General features: G+C 37.6%; 1 protein-coding gene across 8 annotated transcripts in view; it reads left to right on the plus strand.

The window, feature by feature from the left end:
• Window positions 1-19,552, plus strand: part of N4BP2 (NEDD4 binding protein 2) — a 98,326-nt gene that overhangs the window by 38,202 nt on the left and 40,572 nt on the right. For all 8 annotated transcript variants that reach the window (XM_036019928.1, XM_036019957.1, XM_036019942.1 and 5 more), the window contains 3 exons: window positions 1,034-1,158; window positions 5,540-5,628; window positions 10,289-10,365. In XM_036019928.1, coding sequence (XP_035875821.1) covers window positions 1,034-1,158; window positions 5,540-5,628; window positions 10,289-10,365 — 291 coding nt within the window. The remainder of the gene's footprint in view (window positions 1-1,033; window positions 1,159-5,539; window positions 5,629-10,288; window positions 10,366-19,552) is intronic.

Here is a 19,552-nt window from a genome sequence, read left to right on the forward strand (position 1 = left end):
GAAGAGAGAGAAGGTGGGTAATAGTGGAAAGGGGTTCTAGAAGTGTGGTGAAAAATTTTAAAGATAGTTGAGATGCATACATGTTTAAAGGGGAAAGAGGAAGTGTCAGAGAAGGGAAAACCTAACAGATACGAGGATAAATGTAGGAGTCTCAGAAGGTGGGGGGATCAAGTGAGCATTCACTAGAATGTAAGTTCCATGAGTGTAAGAATTTTTACTTTTTTTGTTCACTGATGTATGCTCAGTGCTTTCAGACAACAGTGCTTGGCACTTAGTAGGTGCTAATGAAAGTTAAATTCAGAGATTTTAGCTTTTAGATACATTTACACATATTTTAGAAGAGAAAATAAACAGTGATATTTTACATATGGTCAAGAATGGTAGCATTGTTGTATTCTATTTGTTTAGTTTTCGTATGTATTTCAGTTATGTAGAAGATATATCCCAAAACTGGGAAAGAGAAGAGATTAAAAAAATTCCACAAAACTGTCTTAGCTTTGTATAATTTAACAGATTAAATTAATAGTCTATTAACATTATATTTTGGGATGGTTTTGGCACACTCACTAAATTTATAGCAATATATATACAAAGAGCAATCTGCTTTTGAAAATACTGTACCAAGGTTGCTGCCTACCTTGAAGTGACCTTGTGCTTAGGGTAGGTGAAGATCATTCTGTAGCAAGTGACCAGATTAGGGGGATGAGATTCTGAAACATTTTAAGTTACCAAGTTTTCTTGATAATTAAAATTTGTTAATCTTTAAACTTTTACAGTTAAGGGTAAATACCTTTATAACATTAAAACATTTCTGAAATAATGATTTATATAAAGCAAATAGACTTGCCTTAGATCAGTTGCCTTGGAAGTCAGACTTCTGCTACAGAGTTTCTAATGTGATTTGTTTGAATATTATGGTAGCCTTACTCTTTTAAATAATAATAATTGAATTTTAAATTTGGGTTATGACCTTATAAAAATTAGAGAATTTAAAAGAAAAATTAATGAAAATAATTCCATTTATCACTTACAGGACTTTACAAGAGGATAATCCAAGTGGAATCATTCTTAGTACTGATGATTATTTTTATATAAATGGACGGTACCAGTTTGATGTAAAGTACTTAGGAGAAGCACATGAATGGAACCAGAATCGTGGTAAGAATAGATATCAGATTCCAGATAATACTGAATAATAGAAAGAAAAAATTCTCTTAGTACTTGTATTTTGAGGGGCATATAACTTTTTAAAAAAGAGTTATAATTCACTTGAATTTATAACTAGATTTCTAATATACATAAAATTATAACTATTCTTATGTTAATAAAGTAAAAGACGTAGTCTTATCTCAAAACTTATGAAGATTAAATGAGTTAATTTTTGTAATATGCATAGAACATGCATGGCATGTTTAAGTTTCATGTGATCAATGGGGATCTTGTCAGAAGTAAATCAGATTTTCTACTTGGGTCTCAGAGTAGCCTAAGTTGGTTACAGTTGTCTGGTATACTCTGGTTCCAGTTTTCTAAAATGGAATTTGCATTGTTAACAACCAGTCTTTCCTAGGTTGGTTTGATTTTAATGGAGGGTAGTAAAAGAGTAAAAAGGGCTCTCAAACTGATTCTACAGGGGGATCATAGGTAAAATTTGTACTTCTTTATTGGTATAAGTTGAAGATGGCTTTTGTCATGAAATGTTTAGTTATATGAATGGTTTGAATTTCATATGGGGAATTTTTTTTTTATTGAATTTACTTTTTAAAGAGAGGGGAAGGGAGAGAGGAGAGAGAAACATTGACATTTAAGAGACATCTATTGTTGCCTCTCACAATCCAGGGAACCTGGCCCACAACCCAAGCATGTGCCCTGACTGGGAATAGAACCAGTGACCTTTCTGTTCATAGGCCAGTGCACAATCCACTGAGCCACACCAGCCAGGGCTGTATGGGGAATTCTTATTGAGACATATAAATAATATTTTTACTTAGACTTTCTTTTATGATAAATGTACTGTGTAGGAGAAACTTGAGTTTGCTATTTCAGATATTGTTAACTTTTTCTGTATTCCTTCTTTGAACTAAATACAGGGATGGGCAAATAATAGGCTTACAGTTGTGAGTATGCAGTTTATTTTTGTATTATTCTTTATTAATTATGGAATTTTCCATACGAACAACTGTAAACCTACTTTGCCCCACCCTATATTAAAGTGAGAACTTCAGAATGAAAATACCAACATAACTAAAACTAAAAACAACAGTATGATAGGTAGAAGAGCAATCTTGGATTTGCTAGTTACTAGCTGTACAAATTGTGCAAGTTATTTATACTCTCCCAGTCCCACTGTTGCCTTCATCTGTAAACCCCTAGGATTATTGTAAATGTTAAAGGAGAATGAAGAATGCTTAGTGGTGGTTCAATATACCTTTGCTTCAGCAACCACCACAGCAGCAGTAATATTAAATTAATAAGCAGAACTCGTTTCACCAACTTTATTGAGATATGTTCACATGGTTTTTAGTGTAGCCAGAGTTGTACAGCCATCACTACGATCAATTTTAGAACATTTGTATCACTTCAAAAAGATCTTGTACCTGTCAGAAGCCACTCCCCATTTCTTTCCAACTTCTCCCAGCCCTAGGCAACCACTGATCTACTGTCTATCTCTATAGGTTTGCCTATTCTGGACATTTCATATAAATGTGATCCTGTGATATGTGGTCTTTATAAATGGCTTCTTTCACTTAGCATAATGTTTTCAAGATTCATCCATGTCGTAGTGGGTATCAGTACCTCATTCCTTCTTATGGCTGAATAATATTCCATTGTATGGATATGCTGTTTTATTTATCCGTTCATCAGTTGATGAACATTTGGGTTGTTTCTAGTTTTTGGCTATTATGAATAATGTTGCTGTAAACATACATGTGTATGTCTCACATGTTTAGGAACTGTTAAGCTGTTTTCCAGAGCAACTGCACAATTTTACATTCTCACTAGTAGTTTGTGAAGGTTCCAGCTTGGCCACATCAGCACCAACTCTTAGTATTATCTGTCTTTTTGATTGTAGCCTATGTCCTGCTGGTGGTGAAGTGGTATCTCCGTGGTCTGATTTGCATTTCCCTGATGGCTTAATGATATTGAGAATCTTTTTGTGTGGTTATTCATCATTTGTTTATCTGCTTTGAATAGTTGTCTGTTCAAGTCTTTTGCCATTTTTAAATTGGATTATTTGTCTTTTCATTATTGAGTTGCAAGAGAGTATACAGAACTTTTAAAATTTTCAAGTAATTTCATTGTAAGGCATATTCATTATGGTTCATTATTAATTTCTTGAATGGTGTAATTTCTTGGGAAAAAGGTAGTTTTATAAGAAAATCTTTTACACAAAAGTATATAGTAATGTTTTCTTTATTTCAAAGCATTACATCTTAGTTTTCTTTGATGTCTGTTTATAGTTTTTTGTTTATTTTTAAACTTCATTTTGGAATAATTTTAGGTTTATGGAAAGGTTGCAAAGGTAGTGTAGAGTTCCTATTATGTGTACAGCTCACCCATTTTCCCCTAATGTTAACATCTTACATAACCACGATGCCTTTGTCAAGACTAAGAAATTAACATTGGTACCAGAAAGGGTTCCTGGACCCTGTTCCAACACATGCACGTGAGTCTGTGTGTGTGTGTGTGTGTGTGTGTGTGTGTAGTCTTCCCCACACCAGTAAGCAATACTTGGATACACTAGGATGTTTGGGAATTCACCTCGATTCTGACACTATTTATCTAGAAATAGATTCCACATGTAAAGGGCTCAGTTCCACAAGACTGCCCTTCCCTTTAAACGCCAGTGGCAAGCCCAGGTTCTTAGCTGTGCTTCTAACCCATGGGCTACAATTGGAGGTTACATTGACCCCCCACCTTGGGTTTAATGAATTTGCTCGAGTGTCTCACAGAACTCAGGAAAACCTGTTTACTCACAAGATTACCAAGTTATTTTTAGTTTTAATATATTTTATTGATTATACTATTACAGTTATCTCATTTTTTCCTCCCCTTTATTCCCCTCTGCCCTGTACCACCCCCACCATCATTCCCCCACCTTAGTTCATGTAAGATTACTAAATTTTTATAAAAGGATTAACTCAGGAACAGCCAGATGGAAGCAATTCACTGGAAAGGTATGGGGAAAAGGCTCGGAGCGTCTGTGCCCTTGATTCCAGGCTCACCTCTCTCAGCACCATCACATGTTCACCAGCATCAACCTAGGAGTTCTGTGAACCCAGTCCCTTTAGGTTTCTATGGAGGCTTCATTACATAGGCGTGATGGATTAAATCACTGGCTTTAGGTGATTGAACTCAATCTTCACTCCCTCTCTCCAACCCCTTGGTCTTGGATGAGGCTGGTAGTTTCAGTCTTCTAATTACCAGCTTAGTGCAGCTGGAAACCAGCCCCCATCCTTATGTGCATTCCAGAAGTCATTTTATTAACATAAGAAACACCTTTTAAGTTCTCATCACTTAGGAAATTCCAAGGGTTTTAGGAGCTCTGTGCCAGAGACAGGATGAAGACCAAATATCTGTTTTTTATTAGACATTTTAATATCACAGATACATTACTATTAAGTAAATTCTATACTTTATTTGGATTTTGGTTTTTCTTCTGCAAAAATTCTTTTCTGTTCAGAATATTAATCAGGATTAGCATGATAAATACATATGAAATATAATAAACATGTATATAAACATATATTTATAATAGAAATATATATTTATTTAAATATATGTAAATATTTACATAGAAATATATGCATATATATCTATATCCATCTATCTATCTATCTATCTATCTATCTATCATGCTAATCCTGGTTAAGATTCTCAACAGAAAAGGACTTTTGAGAAAACTAAAATCCAAATAAAGTATGGAATTTATTTGATAATAATGTACCTGTGATATTAAAATGGTAAATTTATAAATATATATTACATTATAAATATATACATTTATATAACATATACATAAATATATGTAAAACATGTATATTTTAATCCTCATTCAAGGGTGTATTCATTCATTTTTATTTATTATATTTATTCATTTAAAAAAAGAGAGAGAGGGAAACAAACATCGATGTGAGAGAGAAACATTGATCGGTTGTCTCCTGTATGTGCCTCGACCAGGTTTCGAACCTTCAACCTTTTGGTGTGTAGGATGATGCTCCAACAACTGGGCCAGGGCTTAGCATATTTTTAATGATAGCTATTTTTTAGATTTATGCTGTTAATCCATGTAATGTAAATCTTAGGTCACATAGTTTTTATTTAATAATTTTCTCTGATTACTACTTTAGTATTTATTATTCAAATTATTATTCATTGTTTACCTGTACTTTAATTTTTTGTATACTCAGAAGTGATATTTAGAAGTAGAGTTGAGTAAAATTAGCACAGATCTATAATTTTCAAATTATGAAAAAATCACATTTTTAAAATATCAAGGTCATACTTAATATTATTAAAAATGATTTTCTCTGTTTTTCAGCAAAAGAAGCATTTGAAAAGAAGGTATCTCCTATAATAATAGATAATACAAACCTACAGGCATGGGAAATGAAGCCATATGTTGCTTTGGTTTGTACCATATATTGTTATAAGTCTGTCATAGTTGGTTTGAAATTATTTGGTATATTAATGACATAAGTGAATCAACCAACCAAACAGTTCTTGGACTGTCTGTAGTTTAGCTTTCTCTGAAAATGAGAAAAGCAGGAATAGTTTTTCCATAAAACTAGATTTTTTCAGTTTTCAAGTTCTGAGATTTAATATTTAAATTATAAGGTTGCTTTTGTTTTTTGATGTCTTTTATGAAAAGGTAGTGGTATTATAAATTTATGTTTATGTGTGAACATAGATATGTTTGTGTGTATGTGTATATATTATATATATATTTTGTTTGTTTTTCTTACTACCCTTATTTGGCAGAATCAAAATTTGGTGGTCCTTGTTGTTATCTAAATTTCTTTTGAAATTTTGCTATTCTGAGAAATGCAGAATTTTGTAAACTCAACTATTTTTACTTATCTGAATTTGCCAGATTCCTTTTTTGCTCAGCTTTGATGTCATGTTTTTTAGGAAGTTAGCATTAATTGGCTGAGTTGGTCATCTTTCTGCTTTCATGGCATCCTGGCTTACTATGTCATGGCATTAAGCACACTATTTTTATCAGTAGACCATAGGGTTGGCTCTATAAAATGCCAGATAGTAAATAATTTTAGGTTTTACAGGCCATATACAGTCTCTGTTGCATATTTTTTTCTTTTATTTTTAAAGAAACTTTTAAAGATGTGGCAACTATTCTTTACTCCTAGGCTGTACAAATATTGGCTGGTGGGCTGTATTTGGCTGTAGGCCATCTATATATTCTTGAGGGTAGGACTGTTGTTTTATCATCATTGAATTAACAAGGTACAGCACTATGGTCCGCATATAGTAAATATATATTCCTTGAGTAAACTGATGAATGAAGTGTTTGTGAGTATGGAGTATTGTTGGGTTTCTTCCTCAGGATTAGCACGTATCTGGCACATGAAGCTCCAGTTATGCTTCTTTAGTGAGTGAATTTTGTACACATCTAGCCTATACCTCCTTTGCTGTGTCTGGTGCACTTGTACTGTCTTGAAGGTGTGACTCTTCATTTTTCTGAAGAAAATTATGTGTTTTTTGAAAGCACATGTGATTTTACTTTTGCACAGAGGCAATAATGGAAATAAAAGGACTCAGTTTTAGTGTATTGGGAGCTGAAATTCTGTTTGCTTTCTGGCCGTAAGAGTTCCTAATTTCTACACTAATATATTCACCATAGGATCGTGCTCTGCTCCTTAACCTTACTTGACTTCTCTGTAGGTTTTCCTTGGCTTTCTGCTGTCATCTTAAAATGTTCTTTAACACTTTGTTTTCCTACATGGATAAGAAAGGTGGCCACAAATTACTGTGTTTCTGATTTTCATTTAGCCTTCTGCTTCCTATGTTTGCTTTTTTCCTTTTTTCTTATATGATAGTTGAAAACATAAAGCTATTTTTTCAATATTGATTCCTTGGCCTTTCCCAACTCAGAAGTATAAAGGACTCTTGCTTTTTGTAGAGTACTATACTCATTTTTTCTATAAAGAAGTAGACATAGGAATTACTGTAAAAAAAGAGAATCACTTTTTACTTCTTTTAGTAGCAAGATAATGAGAGCTGTGGCGGAGTAGGAAAGATGGACGATAACCATCTCTTACTGTCTTGACTGTCATTTATAAAGGTAGCTAGGCAGTGAGTTGATGATAAATAGGGGCAGTCAAGTGTGCTTAGTGGCAGCTGGCAAAACTTACTACTTTGCTTTAAATATATATATACAACTTCCTTTGTGGGCTGTTACATAACTTGATACAAGTCAGTCAGAATCCTCCAGTAATATATTATTAAGATTATTCTATTGATAATGGGAATTGAAAAAGTCTTTAAATTAATAGTCTTCCCTTTCTTCTGTGTGTGTGCATTTAAAATTGATTTGATCTTAGGAGCTACATGACATCCTTTTAGGTAATTAGAGACCAAGGCCAGGCCCTGCATGAGTTATATGAAATTTGGTGGTGATATGAAGAGAGGAAATGTGAGTAGGCTCATTACAGGGTGTTATGTCATCTTCTACCTCATTGTTTGGGTTGACTTGGGCTTTGCGTCAGTAATGGCAGAAAGTAGCATTGATCACTTTTGGCATCTTGTCACAAAGCTGAAGGGACCAGTAATGGGAGATGAGGTCAGAGAGGTAATGGTGGTTGGGGAGATGGTAGGGCAGATCATGAAAGGGCTCATAGATCACTGTAAGGACTTTATGTTGAGTGACAGGGAAGATGTATTAGCCTGCTTCAGCTGCCATAACAAAATACCACAGACTGGCCGGCTTACACAACAGAAATTTATTTTCTCACAGTTCTGGAGGCTGGAAGTCCCAGATTAAGTTCTGGCAGGGTCGGTTTCCTGCTGTCATCTTAGAAGGAGGCATATTGGTCTCAAAGATGCATATTGGTTTCCTGTGAGAGTTCTCTTCCTGGCTTCCAGATGGCCACTTCCTCGCTGTGTTTTCCCATGGTGGAGAGAGCGAGTTCTTTGGTGTCTCTGCTTATTAAGGATCAGGACCCCACCACTGTGAGTTCAGTTAACCTTAATTGTCTCCTTAAAGGCCCTGTGTCCTAAAACAGTCACATGGTAGGATTTGGGTTTTCACCTATGGGGCTTGAGGGGATACAAATGTTCAGTCCACAACAGATGGTTTTGATCAGAATAGTGACATGGTCTGACTATTAACAGGATCACTCAATGTGGTGCTGTGCTGAGAACAGACTTGGGTGGGGTGGGGGCAAGGATGAAGCAGGGAGACTAGTTGGAGGGCTGTAGCGATAAAGTAAGAGAGCATGTGGCTCAGACTGATGTGGTAGCAGTGGAGATGACAGTGAGTAGTGAGTAGATTCTAGATATATTTTGAAAGTAGAGCCATCGGAACTTCTCGTTGAATTGACATGGATGTGAAAGAGCGGAGTCAGGTATGACGAGAGCCATTAAAGTTGGGTTTTGGCCCGTGCAACTGAAGCCTGTCATCAGCTGAGATGGAGAAGGGTTCAGGTAGAGTACTTTTGGGGTGGGTGTAGGGTAAGAGTTTTAAAAAGTTTAGATTTAACTATGAAGTTTGCTGAACAGATAGTCGGATCTAGAAATCTGGAGTTCAAGAGCAAGTTTTAGGCTAAAGATATATGTGAGCGAGTCATTACCGTATGGATTATAATATTTAAAGCCAACAAATGAATGAGTGCAGGTCAGAGTAGAGGACCTAAGGACTAAGTCTGGGGCATTCCATTGTGAGAAGAGGTCTGGGTGAAAAGGAGGGACTAGTGAAAAAGAATGAGAAAATCTACTCCGTGGGGCAAGGAAAAACAATAATGTGTAGTGAAAAGTGTAAGGGGAAGAGAGTGAGGAACTGGGACAATTGCTGCTGAGGATCACGTAAGAGGAGGATTGAGAGTTAACTGTAGCACTTTCCAATGAGGACGTACTTAATTAATTGTCTTGGTGCCCACTTTCTGTGGAATAGCCAATTGGAGTGGGTTTATAAGGCTAGGAGAGAAATTGGAGACAAAGAATATAGTAATTTTCAAAAAAGATTTTATTTATTTATTTTTAGAGAGAGGAGAAGGGAAGGAGAGAGAGAGAGAGAGAGAGAGAAACATCAGTGAGTGGTTGCCTCTCACGCGCCCCCTACTGGGGACCTGGCTTGCAACCCAGGCATGTGCCCTGACTAGGAATCAAACTGGTGGTCCTTTGGTTCGCAGGCCCACACTCAAACCACTGAGCTGTGCCAACCAGGGCAGAGTATAGTAATTATTTTGAGACATTTTCCTACAAAGGGGAGCAGGACAATTGGAAGATAGCTGGCAGGGGAGGTGGGGTTAAGAGGAAGATGGGAGAAATAACTGAATGTGATGGGATTGATTCAAGAAGGAGGGAAAAATTAATGATGCCTTAGAAAGAGGGGAGAATTGCTGAAATTAATTATCCTTGAGATGGAGAGAGAAGATGGATCTAGTTAGTGCACAGGTGTAGAGCTTGGCTTTTTAGTTTATAAAGAGTTTTGAAAAATAGAGTGAGATATTACTTAAAATAGTTTTCAAGTTATAAAAGTCATGCATGCCTATGGTAAATATTCAAACTGTCATGAAGAATACTTAAAATCTTGCTCCCTTGAGGTAGACACTTTCAACATTGTTTTTGAAAGTCTTTCCAGAAGTTTTCTATACATGTACAAATGTGTGAATAATCCTCTGTTACCCAACTGAAAATCCTGTATCTTTCTCAACACTTACATTAAGGATCTTTTCTCATTAACACATATGGAATTTAAAAAATTATGGTAATATTTTCATTGTATGGTTGTCCATGCATTTATTTAGCTAGTTCCATAAGCCACCGAGTTGTTTGCTTTTCTTTTCTTTTGCTATTACAAATAATGATGAATTGGATATCTTGGTGTATATATACCTTTGCACTCTTTATAAGTATTTATCAGTAGCATAAATTTCCGGAAGTTAATTGCTGGGACAAAGAGATTGTGCATTTTACCAATTTAACACACTCATCATAATTAGATAATCATTTAGGTTATTTCAGTTTTAACATGCTGTGAATTTGGATACGATGAATTCAATTTCATAGAAGTAATTATTTTTCAAATGCTTTTATCTTTTTTTGTTTGTAGTCTCAAAAACATGAATATAAAGTCCTATTCCTGGAGCCAGACACATGGTGGAAGTTCAGACCAAAGGAACTTGCAAGGTAAAACTTGCAGACTATCTAACATATTTTTTAGTTCATGACAGTGATAGAAAATCTACCTAGATTTTTTCGACTTATAATTAATGAATGAAACAAAATGGATTAAATTGCAGCTTTGTCATTTAAAAATTGGTAACAAATTTTGTATTGCATATAGACTTTTCATGTAGTTTATGAAGAGTTTGTATCTTTTGTTCCTTTAATTGAGTTAATAGAAAAATTCCAATTGTCTTACATAGTCGACACCTTATTACTTACTAATAATATGATGTCAATGTCTGAAGGTAGACCACACTCTAGGGTTTGACATACCTGAACTTTGTGCTACTGGGAGGAACAGGTTAGTATAGCTGCCCTAGTGACTTAGAATACTGGAAGGAAGTGAGGAGACATAGATGGAAAAGGTAGCAAATGTCCAGCTGTTTAGCTGTCCAGGTATTTCACCTCCCCCACCTTCTTTGATTATTTGACTTGAATAAAAATGTTACTCAGGACATGGACTAAATAAAGGACAACCTGATCTTTGTGTATTCACAATGTGTGCAACCATTATTCAAAAGAAACCTACCACCTGCTATCTGTCTCCCTATTCCACCCTCCCCTAATCTGCTTTTCTTTCTCTATGGGTTTGTGTGTTCTGGACTTTGCATAAATAGAATCATACAATATGTGGCTTTTTGTATTTGACATTTTGTTTCGGGGTTCATCCATGTAGCATGTATCAGTACTTTATTCCTTTTTTAAGTATATTGTATTTATTATGCTATTACAGTTTTCCCAATTTTTCCCCTCTATCCCCCCTCCACTCTGCACCCCCCAACACTCCAGCATTCCCCCCACACCATAGTTCATGTTCATGGGTTATACATATAAGTTCTTTGACTTCTTTGTTTCCTGTACCACTTTTAACCTCTCCTTGTCTATTTTATGCCTACCAATTATGCTTCTTATTCCCTTTACCTTTCCCCACCCATTCTTCCCCTCTCCTTCCCCATTGAAAATGCTCCATGTGATGTCCATTTCTCTGATTCTGTTCCTGTTCTGGTTGTTTGCTTAGTATTTGTTTTTGTTGTTTTTCTTTTTTTTAGGTTCATTTTCTGATAGTTGTGAGCTTGTTGTCATTTTACTGTTCATTGTTTTTTATCTTCTCCAATTTCTTAGATAAGTTCCTTTAACATTTCATATAGTAAGGGCTTGGTGATGATGAACTCCTTTAACTTGACGATATGTGGGAATCACTTTATCTGCCCTAAATGATAGCTTTGCTGGATAGAGTAATCTTGGATGTAGGCTCTTGCCTTTCATGACTTTGAATACTTCTTTCAGTCCCTTCTTGTTTGCAAGGTTTCTTTTTTGAGAAATCAGCTGATAATCTTATGGAACTCCTTTGTAGGTAAGTCTCTCCTTTCCTCTTGCTGCTTTTAAGATTCTGTATCTTTCATCTTGGGTAATGTAATTATGATGTGCCTTTGTGTGTTCCTCCTTTGGTCCAACTTCTTTGGGACTCTCTGAGCTTCCTGGACTTCCTGGAAGTCTGTTTCCGTTGCTAGATTGGGGAAGTTTTTGTTCATTATTTGTTCAAATAAGTTTTCAATTTCTTGCTCTTCCTCTTCTCCTTCTGGCACCCCTGTGATTCGGATATTGGAACATTTGAAGTAGTCCCAGAGATTTCTAAGCCTCTCCTCATTTTTTTGAATTCTTGTTTCTTCATTCTGTTCCAGTTGAATGTTTATTCTTTCCTTTTGTTCCAGATCATTGGTTTGAGTCCTGGTTTCCTTCCAGTCACTGTTGGTTCCATGAATATTTTGCTTTATTTCACTTTGGGTAGCCTTCATTTGTTCCTGTATTTTGTGACCAAGCTCAGTCAGTTCTGTGAGCATCTTGATTACCAGGGTTTTGAACTCTGCATCACATAGGTTGGCTATTTCCTCATCGCTTATCTCTGTTTCTGGAGTTTTGCTCTGTTCTTTCATTTGTGCCATATTTCTTTGTCTCTGTGTACCTGTTAAGTTGGAAGGGGGTGGGGCCTTAGATATTCACCAGGGCCGGGCAACCCTCTTTGCTTCACTGCGCTGCGGTGCTGCGTGTGGGCGAGTAGTCCAAGAGGGAACAATGCGGCTTTCTTGCTGGGCTCTAGCCCCACTTTCCAACAAATTCTCATGGGAGACTGGGAGTTTTTCTTACTGTGGCAACCCCGCCATAGTCCACAGTGAGCTCTGAGTCTCAGTTTCCTCTTCAGCCAGCCCCGCCCTCTTTGTCCACCGCCTTGCCTGTGTTCTCTCTGACTGCCCTTCTGTCTGGTCTGGCTCCTGCTGGCCTGGTTGGTCTGGGTGACTGTTTCTTTATTTCCTTGGTTGTCGGAGTTCCATGCAGTTTGATTTTCTGGCACTTCTGGTTGTTTATTATTATTATTATTATTTTTTAAAGATTTTATTTATTTATTTTTAGAGAGGGAAGGGGGGGAGAGAGAGAGAGAGAGAGAGAGAGAGAGAGAGAGAGAGAGAGAGAGAGAGAGAGAGAGAGAGAGAGAGAGAGAGAGAGAGAGAAACATCAATGTGCGGATGCTGGGGGTTATGGCCTGCAACCCAGGCATGTACCCTGGCTGGGAATCGAACCTGGGACACTTTGGTTCCCAGCCCGCGCTCCATCCACTGAGCTACGCCAGCCAGGGCTTGTTTATTATTTTTAGATTGATATAATACTCCTTTTGGTTGTGCAAGGAAGCGAAGGGTTTCTACTTACTCCTCCATCTTGGCTGGAGCATTTTTTTCTTCTGATACATTACCTGTATAAACCAGTGATATTGGCCTACAGTTTTTCTTCTTTGTACCGCCTTGCCTGGCTTTGGTGTTATGGTTTTACGTCTATAAAAGTAATGGGGAGGTATTTCATTTTTTCTCTTGTGTGAGTTTATAAGTTTGAATGTTTGATAGAATTTAATTATAAAACTGTCTGGATCTGGTGTTTTCTTTCTGAGAAGGTTCAGTTGCATTTTTTTTTATTCTATTACATTCCAATTTTCTTTTGCAGCCCTTCCACCCAGCCCATCCTTCTTGCCCACAGTCAGTCCCCTCTCTGTTGTCCGTGTCCATGCGTCATTCACACATGTTCTTTGAGGGGTACCTTCCCCTTCCTTCCACCATTGCCCTCTCCCACCTCTCCTCTTGCAGCTGTCAATCTGTTCCATGTTTCCATGTCTCTAGTTCTGTTTTTCTCGTTAGTTTATTTTCATTGGATTCCTGAAAATTTTCCATTACACCAAAGTTTTCAAGTTTATTAACAGTTTATTAAAACAATTATAGTATTCTCTGACCATTTATTTCTCTGCTGCATCTATACTCAGATTCCCCTTTTTATCCTAATACGTTTACATGTATCTTCCTTATTTTTTATTTATTATTCTCACCAGAGATGAGATTTTTTCATTAGCCTTTTCAAATAAATAATTCTGCTTGATTGTCTTTCTCTTGTAAGTTTGTTTTATATTTAATTCATTTCTGCTTTAATTATACTTTCTTTGCTTTTCAAAAAATCTTATTTTGCCTTGTACATACTTTCATTTAAAAAAACCTTTACCTGAAAGTTTAGGTCATTTTCTAATATAATTTGATGCTATAGATTTCCCCGGGTACTTTGTTAGCTGTTCCCAGAATTTTCATATATAACACTTTCTTCTTATCATTTATTTTCTAACTTACATTATGATTAATTTTATTTTTTAACCTTTGGGTTATTTAGAATTATGCTTTTAGATTCATGAGCAGATGGTTTTTAAATTTATCTTTTTTAAAAAATTGGTTTTTCAACTTAAGTGCAGTAGGTAAGATTATACAGTTTGGGTGATATTAATTACCTGATTTTTTTAAAGATGTATTTTATGGTCTAGTTCATTGTCAGTTTTTTTATAAATGTTTCATGTTTGCTTCATAAGAATATATACTGGTTATAGTGTGTTAATGTAATATTAAATCGTGCTTGTTCTGTTGATCACATCTCCTATAGCTTTATTTTCTTAAAAAACTTGTCTGATGGATTAATGTTTAAGAGAGGGGAAGGAAATCTGTAACGGAGGTGTGTTGAAGTCTTCCTTTATTATGTTGAATATATCAATTTCCCCTTATAAATCTGGCTGTTTTCATTTTATATATTCTAAGGATGTATTTCAAAGCACATAGAAGCTTAAGATTTTTATATTACTAATTAATTGAACATTTTATCCTTTTCTGGTGATTTCCTCTTAATGTTTTTGTTATAAAGTTCAATTTGTCTAATACTAATAGAACTGCTATGCTTTATTTTGGAATTTTTGATTGAATGCTTATTTTCCTCATTTTTTTCCATCTGTACTAATTTGGAAATTATGTATGCTATTTTTATTTTTCAAATGGCTGCATTAAAAATGTATCTTGCCATCTTTAAAGTTAAACCATTTTCTTAGCCTTATTCCTCAATACAAAGGATTTATACATTTTACTCTGATTCTTAACCTCCCTTCCATCTTACATGCTGTGATTGTTCAGAATGGACAGATACTGTTTGTTTTCACTAATGTCGTATTGCTTGTGTTTAATTTTTCTTTCATAGATTTTTCATTTGGAAATTTCTTTCTGCCTGACATTTATCTTTTAGGATTTTCTTTACAGTGTAGGCCTACTGTATGAACTCTTTTATTTTTTTCTTGTCTGGGAAGCTCTTTATCTGCCCTTCCATTCTAAATGATAGCTTTGCTGGGTAGAGCAGTCTTGGCTGCACGTCCCTGCTTTTCATGACTCTGAATATCTCTTGCCAGTCTCTTCCAGCCTACAAAGTTTATTTTGAGAAATCAGCTGACAGTCTTATGGGAACTCGCATGTGGGTAACTAACTTCTTTTCACTTGCTGCTTTTAAGATTCTCTCTTTATGTTTAAGCTTTGGCATTTTAATTATGATGTGTCTTGGAGTGGGCCTCTTCATACCCATCTTGTTTGGGACTCTCTGCTTCCTAGACTTGCATGTCTATTTCCTTTACCAAATTAGGGAAGTTTTCTTTCATTATTTTTTTAGATAGACTTCTAATTTCTGGCTCTTTCTATTCTCCATCTGGCACCCCTATGATGTCAGTGTTGGGGCTCTTGAAGTTGTCCCAAAGCTGCCTATACTGTCATTATTTTCTTGGATTCTTTTTTCTTCTTGTTATTCTGATTGGTTGTTCCCTATGTTCCAACTCATTTATTTGATTCTTGGCTTCATCTACTCTATTGTTGTTTTCCCTGTAAGTTGTTCTTTATTTCAGTTGTATCCTTCATTTCTTTTTGTTTTTAATTTTTAATTTTTAAAATATATTTTACTAGTTGTGCTATTACAGTTGTCCCATTTCCCCCCTTCATTCCCCTCCACCCTGCACACCCTCTCCTGTCAACATTCCCCCCCTTTAGTTCATGTCCATGTTTCAAGTTCTTTAGCTTCTACATTTCCCATACTATTCTTGCCCTCCCCCTGTCTATTTTCTACCTACCATCTCTGCTACTTATTTTCCATACCTTTTCCTTCTCTGTCCTCCTCCCACTCCCCTGTTGATAACCCTCCATGTGATCTCCATTTCTATGGTTCTGTTCCTATTCTAGTTGTTTGCTAAGTTTCTTTTTGCTTTTGTTTTAGGTGTGGTTGTTAATAGTTGTGAGTTTGCTGTCATTTTACTATACATGTTTTTTATCTTCTTTTTCTTAGATAAGTCACTTTAACATTTCATAAAATAAGGGCTTGGTGATAATGAACTCCTTTAACTTGACCTTATCTGAGAAGCATTTTATCTGCCCTTCCATTCTAAAGGAAAGCTTTGCTGGATAGAGCAATCTTGGATGTAGGTCCTTGCCTTTCATGACTTGGAATACTTCTTTCCAGCCCCTTCTTGCCTGTAAGGTTTCTTTTGAGAAATCAGCTGAGAGTCTGATGGGAACTCCTTTGTAGGTTACTGTCTCCCTGTCTTTTGCTGCTTCTAGGATTCTCTCCTTCATTTTTACCTTGGCTAATGTAATTATGATGTGCCTTGGTGTGTTCCTCCTTTGGTCCAACTTCTTTGGGACTCTCTGAGCTTCCTGGACTTTCTGGAAGTCTATTTCCTTTGCCAGAATGGGGAAGTTCTCCTTTATTATTTGTTCAAATAACTTTTCTACTTGTTGCTTTTCCTTTTCCCCTTCTTGCACTCCTATAATTGGGATGTTGGAATGTTTAAAGATGTCCTGGAGGTTCCTAATCCTCTCCTCATTTTTTTGAATTCTAATTTCTTCATTCTTTTCTGGTTGTTTGTTTTTTTCTTCTGGTCCACACCATTGATTTGAGTCCCAGTTTCCTTCCCATCACTATTGGTTCCCTGTGTGTTTCCCTTCATTTCTCTTACCATAGCCTGCATTTGTTCATCTAAGTGTAACCAAAATCAACTAATTCTGTGAGCATCCTGATCACCAGTGCTTTGAACTGTGCATCTGATAGGATGGCTGTCGGTTGCTTAAAAAAACTGGCTCTGGGGCTTTTAATTCTGTTTGAGCCATCTTTTAAATTTTATTGTATGTTTTTCTTTGGTCTGGTTGCGCCTTTTATGTATGAGGGGCGGAACCTTAGGTGTTCATCAGGGCGGGGTACTCCAGTTGCTGGGTTGTGACGTACATGGGTGCGGGGCTCAAGAGGGAACAACAGCATTTGCTCCGCTCCCTGTGGGACCTCAGTCCCTTCTGCTGCTTCCCCCGAGCAAACTGGGCCCCTCTGGTGTCAGTTCCCATGTAGGTGGGCTTGTGCACAGTGTGGGACCCTCCTAGAACCTCTCCTGAGAGGCTGGGAGTCCCTCCCTGCTCCTCAACCCCCACATGTGTTTTCAGTCAGTGCTCCCAGGCTTTATTTCCCAGCGTTGTGATCCTGGTTTGGGCGCTGCCTTGCTAGGTCTGCTGTTTGCCACCCCTCTGCCGGGGTCTGCAGCTGCCCCTTGCTTCGCTGCAATCTCCTGCAAGGAAGCCTTATGGTCTCGGTCCCAACACCCAACGCTCTCCGCGTTGTGACCCGCGCCTGGCTGCCCGACTTCGCCCCTCCTACCGGTCTGGATGAACGCGTCTATTTTCCTGGTTGTCCGACTTCCATTCAGATAAATTTTCTGTCAGTTCTGGTTGTTATCTTGTTTCTAAATTGTTGCTGACCGTATTTTGGTTGTGCGACGAGGCATGGTGTGTTTATTTATGCCTCCATCTTGGCCGGAAGTCCCAATTTCATGTCTGTATCCTTCATTTCTGACTGAATCTTTTTTATGATGTTGAGGTCCTCACTAAGTCCCTTAAGCATGCTAATAACTAGTGTTTTCAACTTTGCATCTGATAGATTGCTTATCACCATTTTGCTTAGTTCTTTTTCTGGAGTTTTGATCTGTTCTTTCATTTGGGCCATGTTTCTTTGTCTCCTCATTTTGACAGCCTCCCTGTGTTTGTTTTTATGTATTAGGTAGAGCTGCTATGACTGCCTGTCTTGATAGTGTGGCCTAATGTAGTAGGTATCCTGTAGGGTCCAGTGGCATAGCCTCCCCTGTCACTTAGGCTGGGGACTCAAGGTATGTCCTTCTTGTGGGCAGAGTACACCCTTCTCTCATAGTTGAGCCTTGGTTGCTGTTGGCAGGTCAGTGGGATTTACCCAGACCACTCAGCTGCAAGGATTGGCTTTGACCACTGACCACCAATCTCTGCCCTCCATGGAGGATCAGCTGTGCAGGGGCCGTGTGCTGGGCTTCCATTGTGGTCTGTAGCTGTCCACTGGGTGTACCGGCCCTGGGGTATCCTGGGTGGTGCAGGCAAGGTCAGCCCCCACCTTTGTTTTGCCCAGGACCACTCTGCCAGAGCTATAAAGCAATCTGAGATATCTGCTACTTGTGGTGGGCTTGGAGATTCTGATGAAGCAAAGCTGTGAATCTAGGCTGGCTCTTGTTAATGCCATGTGTCTGGGGCCACTTAGCAGAAGATATAGGAGCTGTGGGTTTACTGAGGCCAGCTGTTGCTTTTTTGAAAGGATTTTAGGAAGTTGTAAAGCATGAGCCAAAACCAGCCATTCATATGGAAAAGCCACTGTTAACAGCTATAAGTTGGGCACGATGGAGCCTTGGGATCTTAAGGACAGGGCAAACTGTGTTAGCCAGATTGACAGATATGGCACCCACCTGCTGGCTCTGTGGCTGTGTGCGGGAGCGTGGAGGGGTCTCAGAAAAAAAGACAGTGGCTTCTGCCTACTTATCTCTCTGGGACAAAGCTGTCCTCCAACTCTCACCTTGATGCCAGACACTTTATTTCCTCCGTATATGTTACTGGTGCCTTTCAGGCTGCTACCCTGGTGCTGGAGCTCAGAGGAAGTGAGTCTGAGTAAGTCCATGTGTGGTCTCTTTAAGAGGAACTGCTTGGGACTCCAGCAGTTTCCTCAACTGACATACCCCCTGCTATTTTTCGTAGCCAGAAATTATGGGGACTTATCTTCCTGGCACTGGAACCCTGGGCTCGGGGGCATGGTATGAGTTTGTGACTCTTTGCTCCCAAGATACCCCTCTTGAATCTTTGTCCACCACATGTGGATGTGGGACCAGCCCGTTCTGCGTCTCTGCCTGTTTTACCAGTCTGGATGGATGTGATTTCTTTAATTCCACAGTTGTCATACTTCAAGTTGATTTCTGATGGTTCTCAGTGATGGTTGTTCTATAATTTAGTTGTAATTTTGATGTGGTTGTGCAAGGAGGTAAGCTGTATTTACCAATACCACCATCTTGACTGGAAGTCTGTCAGTCTGTGGTTGTATTCTTCATGAGCTTTTTTTGTTTTGCTTAGTTTTTTGCAGAGCTTAGGAATAACTTTTTAAAAAGTTATTAGGAGCTGCTCTTTTTTTTCAAGTTGGCAAAGAATGTTTGGAGAAGAGTATATGGAATGATTAAAAAAATGATAATTTGCCCTGGCTGGCGTAGCTCAGTGGAGTGAGCGCGGGCTGCAAACCAAAGTGTCGCAGGTTCGATTCCCAGTCAGGGTATATGCCTGGGTTGCAGGCCATGACCCCCAGCAACCGCACATTGATGCTTCTCTCTCTCCCTCTTTCTCCCTCCCTTCCCTCTCTAAAATAAATAAATAAATTTAAAATAAATAAATAAATATTTTAAAAAATGATAATTTAAGACATCCTGAATAAAATGAAAGATTAA

This window comes from Phyllostomus discolor, chromosome 1 (genome assembly GCF_004126475.2).
Source record: "Phyllostomus discolor isolate MPI-MPIP mPhyDis1 chromosome 1, mPhyDis1.pri.v3, whole genome shotgun sequence".
NCBI classification, from domain to species: domain Eukaryota; kingdom Metazoa; phylum Chordata; class Mammalia; order Chiroptera; family Phyllostomidae; genus Phyllostomus; species Phyllostomus discolor.